The sequence below is a fragment of the Oncorhynchus clarkii genome, chromosome 32 (assembly GCF_045791955.1).
Source record: "Oncorhynchus clarkii lewisi isolate Uvic-CL-2024 chromosome 32, UVic_Ocla_1.0, whole genome shotgun sequence".
Taxonomy (NCBI): Eukaryota; Metazoa; Chordata; class Actinopteri; order Salmoniformes; family Salmonidae; genus Oncorhynchus; species Oncorhynchus clarkii.
Window position 1 is genome coordinate 5,078,799 of NC_092178.1, and position 18,633 is coordinate 5,097,431.

The following is an 18,633-nucleotide window of genomic DNA, read 5'->3' on the forward strand; positions in this document are numbered from 1 at the left end:
ATCACGGTCACCTAATCATCCCCAGTTTACAATTGGCTCATTCATCCCCCCTTCCTCTCCCCTGTAAACTATTCCCCCCAGTCGCTGCTGTAAATGAGAACGTGTTCTGAGTCAATGTACCTGGTAAAAACAGAATAATGATACACTGTTCAATAGATTCTGTCCGAACTGGGCTCCAACGACACCACATTCATCTAGCTACACAGACAGAGACTACACAGACAGAGACTACACAGACAGAGACTACACAGACAGAGACTACAACACTGAGAGAAAACTCTCTTTGTGAGGCTTCTCCACATTGTCTGTTGTCTTTCCCAACAGGTGTGGGGAGGTCGTTGGCTTCTCCCCCCGTCCCACCGGCTCGCTCCCCGTCCACGGAGCTGACCAACCGGATCCCTCCCCCTCATCCTCCTCCCCTTCCCCCATCCTTAATGAGGAATGGACACAGTCTAAGCTTGCACAGCCTGGGTGAGAGTCTGATTCTCCTTCTTCGTTCAATAACTCCCTTCACTCATTCGATTCCTCTCCAAAACTGTGGCAATCGTGCCAAAGCCATTTTTTTTCCTACCCAGAAGCTCTTTAGACTTTTAGGCTGGGTGTCTGTGACACGCTTTGTGTGTTAGTGGTGTCTCTGTGTTAGTGGTGTCTCTGTGTTAGTGGTGTCTTTTCTTAGTGTTTTAATGTGTCTCTGTGTTAGTGGTGTCTTTTCATAGTGTGTTAATGTGTCTCTGTGTTAGTGGTGTCTTTTCTTAGTGTTTTAATGTGTCTCTGTGTTAGTGGTGTCTTTTCATAGTGTGTTAATGTGTCTCTGTGTTAGTGGTGTCTTTTCTTAGTGTGTTAATGTGTCTCTGTGTTAGTGGTGTCTTTTCTTAGTGTTTTAATGTGTCTCTGTGTTAGTGGTGTCTTTTCATAGTGTGTTAATGTGTTTCTGTGTTAGTGGTGTCTCTGTGTTAATGTGTCTCTGTGTTAGTGGTGTCTTTTCATAGTGTGTTAATGTGTCTCTGTGTTAGTGGGGTCTCTGTGTTAGTGGTGTCTTTTCATAGTGTGTTAATGTGTCTCTGTGTTAGTGGTGTCTCTGTGTTAGTGGTGTCTTTTCATAGTGTGTTAATGTGTCTCTGTGTTAGTGGGGTCTCTGTGTTAGTGGTGTCTTTTCGTAGTGTGTTAATGTGTCTCTGTGTTAGTGGTGTCTCTGTGTTAGTGGTGTCTTTTCATAGTGTGTTAATGTGTCTCTGTGTTAGTGGTGTATTTTGTCAGTGTTTTAATGTGTCTCTGTGTTAGTGGTGTCTTTTCATAGTGTGTTAATGTGTCTCTGTGTTAGTGGTGTCTCTGTGTTAGTGGTGTCTTTTCATAGTGTGTTAATGTGTCTCTGTGTTAGTGGTGTATTTTGTCAGTGTTTTAATGTGTCTCTGTGTTAGTGGTGTCTTTTCATAGTGTGTTAATGTGTCTCTGTGTTAGTGGTGTCTTTTCATAGTGTGTTAATGTGTCTCTGTGTTAGTGGTGTATTTTGTCAGTGTTTTAATGTGTCTCTGTGTTAGTGGTGTCTTTTCATAGTGTGTTAATGTGTCTCTGTGTTAGTGGTGTCTTTTCATAGTGTGTTAATGTGTCTCTGTGTTAGTGGTGTATTTTGGCAGTGTTTTAATGTGTCTCTGTGTTAGTGGTGTCTTTTCATAGTGTGTTAATGTGTCTCTGTGTTAGTGGGGTCTCTGTGTTAGTGGTGTCTTTTCATAGTGTGTTAATGTGTCTCTGTGTTAGTGGTGTCTCTGTGTTAGTGGTGTCTTTTCATAGTGTGTTAATGTGTCTCTGTGTTAGTGGTGTCTCTGTGTTAGTGGTGTCTTTTCATAGTGTGTTAATGTGTCTCTGTGTTAGTGGTGTCTCTGTGTTAGTGGTGTCTTTTCATAGTGTTTTAATGTGTCTCTCTCTCTGGTCTTTCAGATGACTTTGAGTCTAAATTTCAGTTCCACCCAATAGAAGACTTTCCCCCTCCAGAGGAGTTTTGGCCCTTTCCACGCATCTACCCAAGCAGAGAGAACCAAGGAGGTGGGGGTACAAAGTGTGTGTGTGTGTGTGTGTGTTATATTTTTGTTTTTATTCTAAAATGGATTAAAAAGAAGAAATCCTCAGCAATATATACACAATACCCCATAATGACAAAGCGAAAACAGGTTTTTATAAATTTTTGCAAATGTATTAAGACCCCAAAAAATGAAATAACGTGTTTACAAAAGTATTCAGACCCTTTGATATGAGACTCGAAATTAAGCTCAGGTGCATCCTGTTTCCATTGATCGTTCTTGTGATGTTTCTACAACTTGATTGGAGTCCACCTGTGGTAAATTCAATTGATTGGACATGATTTGGAAAGGCACACACCTGTCTATACAAGGTCCCAGAGTTGACAGTGCATGTCAGAGCAAAAACCAAACCATGAGGTCGAAGGAATTGTCCATAGAGCTCCGAGACAGGATTGTGTCGAGTCACAGATCTGTGGAAGGATTCCAGAAAATGTCTGCAGCATTGAAGGTCCCCAAGAATACAGTGGCCTCCATCATTCTTAAATGGAAGAAGTCTGGAACCTCCAAGACTCTTCCTAGAGCTGGCTGCCCGGCCAAACTGACCAATCAGTGGAGAAGGGCCTTTGGTAAGGGAGGTGACTCTGACAGAGCTCCAGAGTTCCTCTGTAGAGATGGGAGAACCTTCCAGAAGGACAACCATCTCTGCAGCACTCCACCAATCAGGCCTTTATGGTAGAGTGGCCAGACTGAAACCACTCCTCAGTAAAAGGCACATGACAGCCCGCTTGGAGTTTGCCAAAAGGCACCTAAAGTACTCTCAGACCATGAGAAACAAGATTCTCTGGTCTGATGAAACCAAGATTGAACTCTTTGGCCTGAATGCCACGATTCACTTCTGGAGGAAACCTGGCATCATCCCTACAGTGAAGCATGGTGGTGGCAGCATCATGCTGTGGGAATGTTTTTCAGCAGCAGGGACTGGGAGACTAGTCAAGATCGACGGAAAGATGAACGGAGCAAAGTACAGAGAGATCCTTGATGAAAACCTGCTCCAGAGTGCTCAGAACCTCAGACTGGGACAAGCATGGTGGTGGCAGCATCACTACGGTGAAGCATGGTGGTGGCAGCATCCCTACGGTGAAGCATGGTGGTGGCAGCATCCCTACGGTGAAGCATGGTGGTGGCAGCATCCCTACGGTGAAGCATGGTGGTGGCAGCATCACTACGGTGAAGCATGGTGGTGGCAGCATCCCTACGGTGAAGCATGGTGGTGGCAGCATCACTACGGTGAAGCATGGTGGTGGCAGCATCCCTACGGTGAAGCATGGTGGTGGCAGCATCACTACGGTGAAGCATGGTGGTGGCAGCATCACTACGGTGAAGCATGGTGGTGGCAGCATCATCTGTCTGGATGTGTTTCAGCGGCAGGGACTGGGAGACTAGTCAGGATCGAGGTAAAGATGAACAGAGAAAAGTACAGTGAGATATTTGATGAAAATCTGCTCCAGAGCGCTCAGGACCTCAGACTTGGGGCGAAGGTTCACCTTCCAGCAGGACAATCTTCTCTTCTTTTGTTTTATTATTTCACTGCCATTCTGTGTTGGATCTTGTCCAGCCATCTTGTCTCAAGAAGACCACAATGGAAATAAGTCCCAGACTGTATTATGTGTTATCCTCCATGATTTAACAATGGGAATAAGTCCCAGACTGTATTGTGTGTTATCCTTGATGATTTAACAATGGAAATAAGTCCCAGACTGTATAGTGTGTTATCCTCCATGATTTAACAATGGAAATAAGTCCCAGACTGTATAGTGTGTTATCCTCCATGATTTAACAATGGAAATAAGTCCCAGACTGTATAGTGTGTTATCCTCCATGATTTAACAATGGAAATAAGTCCCAGACTGTATAGTGTGTTATCCTCCATGATTTAACAATGGAAATAAGTCCCAGACTGTATAGTGTGTTATCCTCCATGATTTAACAATGGGAATAAGTCCCAGACTGTATAGTGTGTTATCCTCCATGATTTAACAATGGGAATAAGTCCCAGACTGTATAGTGTGTTATCCTCCATGATTTAACAATGGGAATAAGTCCCAGACTGTATAGTGTGTTATCCTCCATGATTTAACAATGGGAATAAGTCCCAGACTGTATTGTGTGTTATCCTTGATGATTTAACAATGGAAATAAGTCCCAGACTGTATAGTGTGTTATCCTCCATGATTTAACAATGGAAATAAGTCCCAGACTGTATAGTGTGTTATCCTCCATGATTTAACAATGGAAATAAGTCCCAGACTGTATAGTGTGTTATCCTCCATGATTTAACAATGGGAATAAGTCCCAGACTGTATAGTGTGTTATCCTCCATGATTTAACAATGGGAATAAGTCCCAGACTGTATAATGTGTTATCCTTGATGATTTTATTCATGTGCATGTATGGCTTTTTAAAATTTTATGTGTGCTTGTCTTTTTTAAATGGTCGAATTAATAAACTAAACTAAATTACCCTAAGCACACAGCCAAGACAACCCAGGAGTGGCTTTGGGACAAGTCTCTGAATGTCCTTGAGTGGCCCAGCCAGAGCCCGGACTTGAACCCGATTGAACATCTCTGGAGAAACCTGAAAATAGCTGTGCAGCGACGCTCCCCATCCAACCTGACAGAGCTTGAGAGGATCTGCAGAGAAGAATGGGAGAAACTCCCCAAATACAGGTGTGCCAAGCTTGTAGCGTCATACCCAAGAAGACTCAATGCTGCAATCACTGCCGAAGGTGCTTCAACAAAGTACTGAGTAAAGGGTCTGAATACTTATGTAAAATGTGATAGTTCAGTTTTTATTTGTAATACATTTCTAAAAACAGATTTTGATTTGTCATTATGGGGTATTGTGATGTCATTATGGGGTATTGTGATGTCATTATGGGGTATTGTGATGTCATTATGGGGTATTGTGATGTCATTATGGGGTATTGTGTGTGGATTGATGAAGGCTGTAACATAACAACATGTAAAAATTGAAGTGGTCTGAATATTTTCTAAATGCACTGCTTGTGCGGTTGTATGTTTGTGTGTGTGTGTATTTGTTGTGTGTGTTTGTGTCTGTGTGTTTGTGTGTATGTTAGTGTATGTGTATGGATATGTGTGTGTATTTTTGTATGTGTGTCTGTCTGTGTATGTGTGTGTGTATCAGCATGCTCTTGTCTTAATTTTCCTATTCAAATGATTTAGTGATTTACTCCTCCCCCATCCTCTCCTCCCCCATCCTCTCCTCTCTCCTCCCCATCTTCTCATCTCTCCTCCCCCATCCTCTCCTCTCTCCTCTCCTCCTCCCCCATCCTCTCCTCTCTCCTACCCCATCCTCTCCTCTCTCCTCTCTCCTCCCCCATCCTCTCCTCTCTCCTCCCCCATCCTCTCCTCTCTCCTCCCCCTCCTCTCTCCTCCCCCATCCTCTCCTCTCTCCTCCCCCCACCCTCTCCTCTCTCATCATCTCCTTTCTCCTCCCCCCACCCTCTCTTCTCTCCTCCCCCATCCTCTCCTCTCTCCTCCTCATCCTCTCCTCTCTCCTCCCCCCATCCTCTCCTCTCTCTCCTCCCCATCCTCTCCTCTCTCCTCCCCCATCCTCTCCTCTCTCCTCCCCCCATTCTCTCCTCTCTCTCCTCCCCCATACTCTCCTCACCCCATCCTCTCCTCTCTCCTCTCTCCTCCCCCATCCTGACCTCTCGCCTCCCCCATCCTGACCTCTCTCCTCCCCCACCTTCTCCTCTCTCCTCCCCCCCATCCTCTCCTCTCTCCTCTCCCATCCTCTCCACTCTCCTCCCCCATCCTCTCCTCTCTCCTCCCCATCCTCTCTTCTCCCCCCACCCCCACCCTCTCCTCTCTCCTCCCCCATCCTCTCATCTCTCCTCCCCATCCTCTCTCCTCCCCATCCTCTCCTCTCTCTTCCCCCATCCTCTCCTCTCTCTCCTCCCCCATCCTCTCCTCTCTCCTCCCCATCCTCTCCTCTCTCCTCCCCCCACCCTCTCCTCTCTCCGCCCCCATCCTGACCTCTCTCCTCCCCCACCCTCTCCTCTCTCCTCCCCCCATCCTCTCCTCTCCCATCCTCTCCTCTCCTCTCCCCCCCATCCTCTCATCTCTCCTCCCCATCCTCTCTCCTCCCCATCCTCTCCTCTCTCTTCCCCCATCCTCTCCTCTCTCTCCTCCCCCATCCTCTCCTCTCTCCTCCCCATCCTCTCCTCTCTCCTCCCCCCACCCTCTCCTCTCTCCGCCCCCATCCTGACCTCTCTCCTCCCCCACCCTCTCCTCTCTCCTCCCCCCATCCTCTCCTCTCCCATCCTCTCCTCTCCTCTCCCCCCCACCCTCTCCTCTCTCCTCCCCCCATCCTCTCCTCTCTCCTCCCCCATCCTCTCCTCTCCTCCCCCCCCATCCTCTCCTCTCTCCTCTCCCATCCTCTCCTCTCTCCTCCCCCATCCTCTCTTCTCTCCTCCCCCATCCTCTCCTCTCTACTCCCCCCAGTGATCAGGACACAGCTATGGTGATGCAGTGAGACAACATGGACCCCCCCCCCCCCCACCCCCACACACACACATCCAACAGCTGGCCCAACACATCCTCTTCATCCTACATTATCCTCATCCTCTGTCCCCAGGGGCCATGCTCATGGACGGATAATTGAGACTGTGTGTGTGTGTGTGTGTGTGTGTGTGTGTGTGTGTGTGTGTGTGTGTGTGTGTGTGTGTGTGTGTGTGTGTGTGTGTGTGTGTGTGTGTGTGTGTGTGTGTGTGTGTGTGTGTGTGTGTGTGTGTGTGTGTGTGTGATCTTGTGGCGAATGCAATACCGTGCCACACCCAGTGCAGGCTATGTGACCTCCAACCTTCTCCAGTGTGGAATGTTTTGAATGTGTCAGGAGGGTAGAACCCAACAGTGTTCTCTCCCTCTCACTATATATATATCTATTGATAAACTGGGTGGCACCAGCCCTGAATGCTGATTGGCTGACAGCCATGATATATCATGGGTATGACAAAACATTTATTTTACGTTGGTAAACAGTTTATAATAGCAGTAAGGCACCTCGGGGGTTTGTGGTATATGGCCAATATACCACAGCTAAGGGCTGTATCCAGGCACTCCTCGTTGTGTCGTGCCAAAGAACAGCTCTTAGCCGTGGTATATTGGCCATATACCACACCCCCTCGGGCCTTAAATATATACTGTATATATATGTCTCTCTCTGTCTCTCTCTGTTCTCTCTCTCTCTCTCTCTCTCTCTCTCTCTCTCTCTCTCTCTCTCTATATATATATATATATATATATATATATATATACAGTGCCTTGCGAAAGTATTCGGCCCCCTTGAACTTTGCGACCTTTTGCCACATTTCAGGCTTCAAACATAAAGATATAAAACTGTATTTTTTTGTGAAGAATCAACAACAAGTGGGACACAATCATGAAGTGGAACGACATTTATTGGATATTTCAAACTTTTTTAACAAATCAAAAACTGAAAAATTGGGCGTGCAAAAATATTCAGCCCCTTTACTTTCAGTGCAGCAAACTCTCTCCAGAAGTTCAGTGAGGATCTCTGAATGATCCAATGTTGACCTAAATGACTAATGATGATAAATACAATCCACCTGTGTGTAATCAAGTCTCCGTATAAATGCACCTGCACTGTGATAGTCTCAGAGGTCCGTTAAAAGCGCAGAGAGCATCATGAAGAACAAGGAACACACCAGGCAGGTCCGAGATACTGTTGTGAAGAAGTTTAAAGCCGGATTTGGATACAAAAATATTTCCCAAGCTTTAAACATCCCAAGGAGCACTGTGCAAGCGATAATATTGAAATGGAAGGAGTATCAGACCACTGCAAATCTACCAAGACCTGGCCGTCCCTCTAAACTTTCAGCTCATACAAGGAGAAGACTGATCAGAGATGCAGCCAAGAGGCCCATGATCACTCTGGATGAACTGCAGAGATCTACAGCTGAGGTGGGAGACTCTGTCCATAGGACAACAATCAGTCGTATATTGCACAAATCTGGCCTTTATGGAAGAGTGGCAAGAAGAAAGCCATTTCTTAAAGATATCCATAAAAAGTGTTGTTTAAAGTTTGCCACAAGCCACCTGGGAGACACACCAAACATGTGGAAGAAGGTGCTCTGGTCAGATGAAACCAAAATTGAACTTTTTGGCAACAATGCAAAACGTTATGTTTGGCGTAAAAGCAACACAGCTGAACACACCATCCCCACTGTCAAACATGGTGGTGGCAGCATCATGGTTTGGGCCTGTTTTCTTCAGCAGGGACAGGGAAGATGGTTACAATTGATGGGAAGATGGATGGAGCCAAATACAGGACCATTCTGGAAGAAAACCTGATGGAGTCTGCAAAAGACCTGAGACTGGGACGGAGATTTGTCTTCCAACAAGACAATGATCCAAAACATAAAGCAAAATCTACAATGGAATGGTTCAAAAATAAACATATCCAGGTGTTAGAATGGCCAAGTCAAAGTCCAGACCTGAATCCAATCGAGAATCTGTGGAAAGAACTGAAAACTTCTGTTCACAAATGCTCTCCATCCAACCTCACTGAGCTCGAGCTGTTTTGCAAGGAGGAATGGGAAAACATTTCAGTCTCTCGATGTGCAAAACTGATAGAGACATACCCCAAGCGACTTACAGCTGTAATCGCAGCAAAAGGTGGCGCTACAAAGTATTAACTTAAGGGGGCTGAATAATTTTGCACACCCAATTTTTCAGTTTTTGATTTGTTAAAAAAGTTTGAAATATCCAATAAATGTCGTTCCACTTCATGATTGTGTCCCACTTGTTGTTGATTCTTCACAAAAAAATACAGTTTTATATCTTTATGTTTGAAGCCTGAAATGTGGCAAAAGGTCGCAAAGTTCAAGGGGGCCGAATACTTTTGCAAGGCACTGTATATATATATATATATATATATTGAGATTCTTCAAAGTAGCCACCCTTTGCCTTGATGACAGATTTGCACGCTCTTGGATTTCCCTCAACCACCTTCACCTGGAATGCTTTTCCAACAGTCTTGAAGGAGTTCCTGCATATGCTGAGCGCTTGTTGGCTGCTTTTCCTTCACTCTGTGGTCCAACTCGTCCCAAACCATCTCATTTGTGTTGAGGTCGGGTGATTGTGGAGGCCAGGTCATCTGATGCAGCACTCCATCACTCTCCTTCTTGGTCAAATAGCCCATACACAGCCTGGAAGTGTGTTGGGTCATTGTTTTGTTGAAAAACAAATGATAGTCTCACTAAGCGCAAACCAGATGGGATGGCGTATCGTTGCAGGATGTTGTGGTAGCCATGCTGATTAAGTGTATCTTGAATTCTAAATAAATCACTGACAGTGTCACCAGAAAAACACCCCCACACCTCCTCCTCTGTGCTTCATGGTGGGAACCACACATGCAGAAATCATCCATTCACCTACTCTGCATCTCACAAAGACATCACACCTCCTCCTCCGTGCTTCACGGTGGAAACCACACATGCAGAAATCATCCGTTCACCAACTCTGTGTCTCACAAAGACATCACTCCTCCTCCATGCTTCACAGTGGGAACCACACATGCGGAGATCATCCGTTCACCTACTCTGTGTCTCACAAAGACATCACACCTCCTCCTCCATGCTTCATGGTGGGAACCACACATGCAGAGATCATCCGTTCACCTACTCTGTGTCTCAAAAAGACATCACACGTCCTCCTCCATGCTTCACGGTGGGAACCACACATGCAGAGATCATCCGTTCACCTACTCTGTGTCTCACAAAGACATCACACCTCCTCCTCCATGCTTCATGGTGGAAACCACACATGCAGAAATCATCCGTTCACCTACTCTGTGTCTCACAAAGACATCACACCTCCTCCTCCATGCTTCATGGTGGGAACCACACATGCAGAGATCATCCGTTCACCTACTCTGTTTCTCACAAAGACATCACACCTCCTCCTCCATGCTTCACGTTGGGAACCACCCATGCGGAGATCATCCGTTCACCTACTCTGTTTCTCACAAAGACACGGCGGTCCAAACCAAACATCTCCCATTTGGACTCATCAGACCAAAGGGCAGATTTCCACCGGTCTAATGTCCATTGCTCATGTTTCTTGGCCCAAGCAAGTCTCTTCTTATTATTGGTGTCCTTTAGTAGTGGTTTATTTGCAGCAATTCGATCATGAAGGCCTGATTCACGCAGTCTCCTCTGAACAGTTGATGTTGAGATGTGTCTGTTACTTGAACTTTATTTGGGCTGCAATTTGTGAGGATGGTAACTCTAATGAACTTGTCCTTTGCAGCAGAGGTAACTCTGGGTCTTCCTTTCCTGTGGCAGTCCTTATGAGAGCCAGTTTCATCATAGTGCTGGATGGTTTTTGTGACTGCACTTGAAGAAACTTTAAAAGTTCTTGACATTTTCTGGATTGACGGACCTTCATGTCTTAAAGTAATGATGGACTGTCGTTTCTCTTTGCTTATTTCAGCTGTTCTTGCCATAATATGGACTTGGTCTTTTACCAAATAGGGCTATCTTCTGTATACCCCCCCACCTTGCCACAACACAACTGATTGGCTCAAACACATTAAGAAGGAAATAAATGACACAAATTAACTTTTAACAAGTCACACCTGTTAATTGAAATGCATTCCAGGTGACTACCTCATGAAGCTGGTTGGGAGAATGCCAAGAGTGTGCAAAACTGTCATCAAGGCAAAAGGGTGGCTACTTTAAACAATCTCAAATATAAACTATATTTTAATTTGTTTAACACTTTTCTGGTTACTACATGATTCCGTATGTGTTATTTCATAGTTGTGATGTATTCACTATTATTCTACAATGTAGAAAATAGTAAAAATAAAGAAAAACCCTTGAATGAGTAGGTGTGTCCAAACTTTCGTCTGGTACTGTATATATGTCTCTGTCTCTCTATGTCTTTCTCTTGCTCTATATATATGTGTTTCTCTCTTAATGTCACTCTGTGTATATGTTTGTCTCTGCACATATTCCATATCTCTATTTTTCTGCATTACAGGATCTGAGTCGTTTATGCATTATGGGATCTTGAGTCGTTTATGCATTATGGGATCTTGAGTCGTTTATGCATTATGGGATCTTGAGTCGTTTATGCATTATGGGATCTTGAGTCGTTTATGCATTATGGGATCTGAGTCGTTTATGCATTATGGGATCTGAGTCGTTTATGCATTATGGGATCTTGAGTCATTTATGCATTATGGGATCTGAGTTGTTTATGCATTATGGGATCTGAGTCGTTTATGCATTATGGGATCTGAGTCGTTTATGCATTATGGGATCTGAGTCGTTTATGCATTATGGGATCTGAGTCGTTTATGCATTATGGGATCTGAGTCGTTTATTCATTATGGGATCTGAGTCATTTAGGCATTATGGGATCTGAGTCATTTATGCATTATTGGATCTGAGTCGTTCATGCATTATGGGATCTGAGTCATTTATGCATTATGGGATCTGAGTCATTTATGCATTATGGGATCTGAGTCATTTATGCATTATGGGATCTGAGTCGTTTATGCATTATGGGATCTGAGTCGTTTATGCATTATGGGATCCGGGTCATTTATGCATTATGGGATCTGAGTCGTTTATGCATTATGGGATCTGAATCGTTTATGCATTATGGGATCTGAGTCGTTTCTGTGTTATGGGATCTGAGTCGTTTCTGTGTTATGGGATCTGAGTCGTTTCTGTGTTATGGGATCTGAGTCGTTTCTGTGTTATGGTGTCTGAGTCGTTTCTGCTCAAGGCATCAGTTACACACAAGCAGTCCCCTATACTTTCACACAGAGGAAAAGGAAACTGCACTGTCGTACAGTGAAATGCCTTTCTTGTAAATCTCCAAACCCAACAATGAAGTAATTCATATCAATATTAGCACATACAAATAAAGAAGAACAACACAATAAATAAAAGAACAGGAGAAGTAAGAAATTAGTGAACACGAGATTCTCAGTAGAAACATCAACGCTCTCAACCCGTTGTGTTAATAACGACTTCTCACGTGTTAGGACAATGTGGATGAAGTATTTTCATAATCTCATTTGAGTATGAGGGTGCCACCGTTATACGCCTCCCTATATATATATATATATTTGTTGTTAAACTACATTTAAACAATTTTTATAAATGTATTAGCAATGTTTTTCCCCCTATACTATCACCGCCTGAACTCTTATCGATCTACAGTCTCATCAACACTGACACGTTAGTAAACAGTGCCACCTAGTGGCTAAACGTGATACGGTATTATCAAGTATTACCAGGGAATAAATGTATTGTTTTGTTTGTGTAAAAAGTTGCCAGTCACTTTATTTTTTATTTTTTCCCTCTCTAAAAAGTGAACACAAAATACATTCAGTAAAAAAAAACAAAAAAACAGGTACCACTAATATGTTGTTATAAACTATATCACAAATATGTTATCCTGTGATCAATGTTTTACATGATATATCTCTGGAGAGGTTCTTGTAGATATAAAACAAAAGGAGCCTAAAACAGTTAAACAACATTTAACCAAATATTCAATAATGGTTCATAAGCAGTTTTTATTAACAAACTTTTAAAAATAAACTTTAACCAAAAATATCACAAACACAGACACAGACACACACACACACACACACACACACACAGACACAGACACACACACACACACAGACACATCACAATTCACACAGCGTAGTCTAATGTAAAGAATGATCATATCATGTTGATGTAACCCGATTCCGTTTTGGACTGATGTAAGATGACGTTTCCCCTTTAACACTGATCTAAGGTCAGTTTCCTATGTTCTAAGCCGTCTAATATGGTGAACATAAACTGATTCTAGAACTTCGCCTAAGAGCAACTTTTACCCTGAACAGAAATAGGACTAAGACCTCCCAAGTTTGACCAGACCAGGGAAAAACAAAAAAAAAAACTAAGTATAGTTGATTAGGTCAGAGGTTAAAGTTCATCGTGTTTGTAGGTGAACTCTCTGGAGGAGATGAAGCCATCCTCGTTCTCATCCTCCTTCTTAAAGATGTCCTCCACCATCTGCTCATGATGGGTGTCGTTGGGAGGGTAACCATGACGCTGAAACTCCTTCCTCAGGTACTCCTTCACCTGGGAGGAAAAGGGAGCAGTCAGGATATAAAGTAAGGTGTGTGTGTGTGTGTGTGTGACAGAGAGAATCCCTTCACATGGTATAAGTGTGAACAAACAGTCCGTGTCTGTGTTTGTAACAGAGAAGATCCATTTCACGTTGTTTAAGTATGCCAGACAGCATAATGTCACTGTGTGTGTGTGTGTGTGTTCTCGCCTCGTCCTTGGAGAGTTTCCAGTCATCGTTGAGGTCCATTTCCTGGAAGGATTCATGTGACCTGGGTCCATTCCTGATCTCCATCACCTCGATGTTAAAAGTCAGGGTGCTCTCCGGTGGGATCTTACCTGAGGTCAGAGTTCAGGGGTCACAACATCAGGATCGGAGGTCACTGGAATGCTAGGCCGGGACTCAGTTCTAATACATACAAAATGGTATTTGTTCTAAAAAGAAGGGATAGCTGAAGAAAACATGCCTAATCCCTACCAGGATGTTGCTTTCACCTAACCAGTAAGAGTGGACTAAGGAAAGGAGACAAGGAGAGGAAGCCATGTAAGGGTGTTTTCAGACTTTGTCCATTTCAGAATTTTTTATTTTTTTTTGGACATAAACCCCTCCCACTAGACTACTGACATAAACCCCTCCCACTAGACTACTGACATAAACCCCTCCCACTAGACTACTGACATAAACCCCTCCCACTAGACTTCTGACATAAACCCCTCCCACTAGACTTCTGACATAAACCCCTCCCACTAGACTTCTGACATAAACCCCTCCCACTAGACTTCTGACATAAACCCCTCCCACTAGACTTCTGACATAACCCCCTCCCACTAGACTTCTGACATAACCCCCTCCCACTAGACTTCTGACATAACCCCTCCCACTAGACTTCTGACATAACCCCTCCCACTAGACTTCTGACATAACCCCTCCCACTAGACTTCTGACATAACCCCTCCCACTAGACTTCTGACATAACCCCTCCCACTAGACTTCTGACATAACCCCTCCCACTAGACTTCTGACATAACCCCTCCCACTAGACTTCTGACATAACCCCTCCCACTAGACATAACCCCTCCCACTAGACATAAACCCCTCCCAAAAGACTTCTGACATAACCCCTCCGCACTAGACATAAACCCCTCCCAAAAGACTTCTGACATAACCCCTCCCACTAGACATAAACCCCTCCCAAAATACTTCTGACATAACCCCTCCCACTAGACATAAACCACTCCCAAAAGACTTCTGACATAAACCCCTCACATCGGTGTCACAAAAGAGCGAATGTCCAGGTTCGTTTCAGATTGTTTGTAATATGTGATCAAATCAAATTGTATTGATCACATGCGACGAATACAACAGGTATCTCAAGGCCATCAGACTGTTAAACAGCCACCACTAACATTGAGTGGCTGCTGCCAACACACTGACTCAACCCCAGCCACTTTAATAATGGGAATTGATGGGAAATGATGTAAAATATATCACTAGCCACTTTAAACAATGCTACCTTATATAATGTTACTTACCCTACATTATTAATCTCATATGTATACGTATATACTGTACTCTATATCATCTACTGCATCTTTCTGTAATACATGTATCACTGGCCACTTTAACTATGCCACTTTGTTTACATACTCATCTCATATGTATATACTGTACTCGATACCATCTACTGTATCTTGCCTATGCTGCTCTGTACCATCACTCATCCATATATCTTTATGTACATATTCTTATTTTCCACCATCATTTGCAAATAAATTCATTAAAAATCCTACAATGGGATTTTCTGGATTTGTTCCCCTCATTTTGTCTGTCATAGTTGAAGTGTACCTATGATGACAATTACAGGCCTCTCTCATCTTTTTAAGTGGGAGAACTTGCACAATTGGTGGCTGACTAAATACTTTTTTGCCCCACTGTATATTTATCTATCTGTATATCTATCTAGCTATATATTTATCTGAATATCTATCTAGCTATATATTTATCTATCTGTATATCTATCTAACTATATATTTATCTATCTGAATATCTATCTAGCTATATATTATATTTATCTATCTGTATATCTATCTAGCTATATATTATATTTATCTATCTGTATATCTATCTAGCTATATATTATATTTATCTATCTGTATATCTATTTATCTAGCTGAATATTTATATATCTGTATATTTATCTAGCTATATATTATATTTATCTATCTGTATATTTATCTAGCTATATATCTATTTATCTAGCTGAATATTTATCTAGCTGAATATTTATCTAGTTGAATATTTATCTAGTTGAATATTTATCTATCTGTATATTTATCTAGCTATATATTATATTCATCTATCTGTATATTTATCTATCTGTATATGTATCTATCTGTATATTTATCTAGCTGTATATTTATCTAGCTGTATATTTATCTAGCTGTCGGATACCATTCTGATGAAATGGCTTGTCCTGCACTTCGTAAAAACCCAGAGTGCATTGAGTGAATGTTGGAAAAATATCTTGGTTCCTTTCTAAAACATAGCAGTGTGAATGCAAAGAGGACACGGACCACAAGATAGGTGAAGTGAAGGACTATATGTGAAAACACACCAAGACTAATAAAGATGCACACACCCAAGATGTGCCAACACTGGAACATTCTTGAAATAACAAAGTGTTGTAAAGTGATTCAGGCTACAACTGAAGCACAGAAGTAGGCGAGGGTTAGGTAGTGGGCTTACCAGGGCAAAGCACAGCATCGTTCACATGCTCACAGCATCGTTCACATGCTCACAGCATCGTTCACATGCTCACAGCATCGTTCACATGCTTCCCAATGCTCCACGTTGGGAAGACGTCACAGAGCAGTAGTTAGTAGTACAACCTTTATGTTTCTACCCTACAACGGTGCCGCAGAGGAGACAGATGACGTTCATTAGTGCCATTCAGGGTGGTGTCATCTATGTACATTGCAGTGAAGTAACTTTAGTACAGTGGCAACACCTGCCGTGCGTGCGTGTGTGTGTGTGTGTGCGTGTGTGTACCTTTCCCCTCCTTGCCGTAAGCGAGGGCAGGAGGTACGACGAGGCGTCTCTTCTCTCCAGCACACATCCCCTGCAGGCCTTTATCCCATCCCTTTATCACCTCTTTAATGCCCAGAGTGAACCAGACAGGCTGCTTGTCTCCCTGGGAGTAGCTGGAAACACACACACACCACACATCCACACACACATACATACACCACACACACACACATACACCACACACACCACACATCCACACACACACCACACATCCACACACACACCACACATCCACACACACACCACACATCCACACACACACCACACCACACACACACACACACACACACACACACACACACACACACACACACACACACACACACACACACACACACTTTATTTTTTTAAGACAGCAGCAAAAACATGTATCTGACCGTTTCTAGGTTCAGGAAACGCTTCCTTCAATTGTTGTTTTCATAACAAACTAACCTGGAATGAAACTTAGTTCCATTTTGAAGATATCCTTCATGGTGTACCAGCAGAATGTCTCCGTACTTCGACTTGCGATGACAGAGGAAAGGTTTGTGCAGAACTGTGATTTTTACCTCGGCCTCTGGAAGTTTCCCTCCACTGACGAACACTAGCAGCGAAGTGCAAAACCAGCTCAAACAAACCAGGAACATTTCAGAACTGATATCAGGAAAAATTATAGGTTTTGATAGGAGAAAAGATATTTGTTTAAAACTTGTAGAACTTGCCACTCACTGGAACAAGCGCGCCCGCAGTGTCAAGACGTGGCAAGTGACGTTTCATCATGCAAGTTGTTACAGGAAGTGTACGTTTGATTGGTTGTATATTTGCATATTCCCCGCCTCCAGGGCGGAGCTGTTGTCTCTCAGTTCCGTAGAATAATGATCTGTCTTTCAAAGTATCAATGGCGAAGCTTTCAAATGATTACAGACACGTGAACGATAAACAGATGAACAATACGTGGATGCATTTTGAAACTTCGATTTACTTGTTATTTTATTTTAACTCACATTTCTCAATTAGACAAATAATAAACAGACCATCACCTACTCATTTTGGTAAAAGCTGGTTGAATTTCACTTTATATCGAGAGAGATGAAACAATGTGTGTTATTGAATTTATATCATGCTAGTGTAACATTCACATACTTCATCAATGGCTACAGTTCAATATCCGATTGTTTTATAAAATAGCCCATAAACACACTATAATTCACACAATGTATAATGTACATATTATGGCTAAAAGACAAAAATGATTGTACATAGCAATCAGCAATCAACAGTCCTACTCTGTAGTAGACCAGAGCAATCAACAGTCCTACTCTGTAGTAGACCAGAGCAATCAACAGTCCTACTCTACAGTAGACCAGAGCAATCAACAGTCCTACTCTACAGTAGACCAGAGCATCAACAGTCCTAGTCTACAGTAGACCAGAGCATCAACAGTCCTACTCTACAGTAGACCAGAGCATCAACAGTCCTAGTCTACAGTAGACCAGAGCATCAACAGTCCTACTCTACAGTAGACCAGAGCATCAACAGTCCTACTCTACAGTAGACCAGAGCATCAACATTCATACTCTACAGTAGACCAGAGCATCAACAGTCCTACTCTACAGTAGACCAGAGCATCAACAGTCCTACTCTGCAGTAGACACTACAGTAGACCCTACAGTAGACCCTACAGTAGACCTTACAGTAGACACTACAGTAGACCCTACAGTAGACCCTACAGTAGACACTACAGTAGACCCTACAGTAGACACTACAGTAGACCCTACAGTAGACACTACAGTAGACACTACATTAGACCCTACAGTAGACCCTACAGTAGACACTACAGTAGACACTACAGTAGACCCTACAGTAGACACTACAGTAGACACTACATTAGACCCTACAGTAGACCCTACAGTAGACACTACATTAGACCCTACAGTAGACACTACAGTAGACCCTACAGTAGACAGACACTACAGTAGACAGACACTACAGTAGACCCTACAGTAGACACTACAGTAGACCCTACAGTAGACCCTACAGTAGACAGACACTACAGTAGACAGACACTACAGTAGATCCTACAGTAGACACTACAGTAGACCCTACAGTAGACACTACAGTAGACACTACATTAGACCCTACATTAGACCCTACATGAGACCCTACAGTAGACAGACACTACAGTAGACAGACACTACAGTAGACCCTACAGTAGACACTACAGTAGACACTACATTAGACCCTACATTAGACCCTACAGTAGACACTACAGTAGACACTACAATAGACCCTACAGTAGACCTTACAGTAGACCCTACAGTAGACCCTACAGTAGACACTACAGTAGACCCTACAGTAGACCCTAC

The 18,633-nt window shown here is 43.2% G+C and overlaps 2 protein-coding genes across 2 annotated transcripts in view; one reads left to right on the forward strand and one right to left on the reverse strand.

Annotated features, from left to right (window-relative positions):
- LOC139392047 (WAS/WASL-interacting protein family member 2-like) overlaps positions 1–7,261 on the forward strand; it is a 7,935-nt gene extending 674 nt beyond the window's left edge. The window contains exons 2-4 of the mRNA XM_071139699.1: positions 325–471; positions 1,936–2,040; positions 6,542–7,261. Coding sequence (XP_070995800.1) covers positions 325–471; positions 1,936–2,040; positions 6,542–6,564 — 275 coding nt within the window. The 3' untranslated portion in view covers positions 6,565–7,261. The remainder of the gene's footprint in view (positions 1–324; positions 472–1,935; positions 2,041–6,541) is intronic.
- Positions 7,262–12,614: 5,353 nt separating this feature from the next.
- LOC139392039 (peptidyl-prolyl cis-trans isomerase FKBP14-like) lies at positions 12,615–17,059 on the reverse strand. The gene is made up of 4 exons (XM_071139689.1): positions 16,721–17,059; positions 16,250–16,401; positions 13,412–13,539; positions 12,615–13,215 (listed from the first exon to the last, which is right to left on the reverse strand). Exons 1-4 carry the CDS (start codon positions 16,912–16,914, stop codon positions 13,057–13,059), a joined length of 633 nt encoding a protein of 210 aa, XP_070995790.1. The 5' UTR covers positions 16,915–17,059; the 3' UTR covers positions 12,615–13,056.
- Positions 17,060–18,633: the final 1,574 nt, after the last annotated feature.

Excerpts from the sequence above, each read along its gene's own strand:
- LOC139392039 (XM_071139689.1), bottom strand. The coding sequence starts at position 16,914 with ATGTTCCTGGTTTGTTTGAGCTGGTTTTGCACTTCGCTGCTAGTGTTC. Across the intron at positions 13,540-16,249 it reads TTACGGCAAGGAGGGGAAAG|GTAAGATCCCACCGGAGAGC; the intron begins GTACACACACGC and ends CTCTGACCTCAG. Across the intron at positions 13,216-13,411 it reads GGAAACTCTCCAAGGACGAG|GTGAAGGAGTACCTGAGGAA; the intron begins GCGAGAACACAC and ends TTTTCCTCCCAG.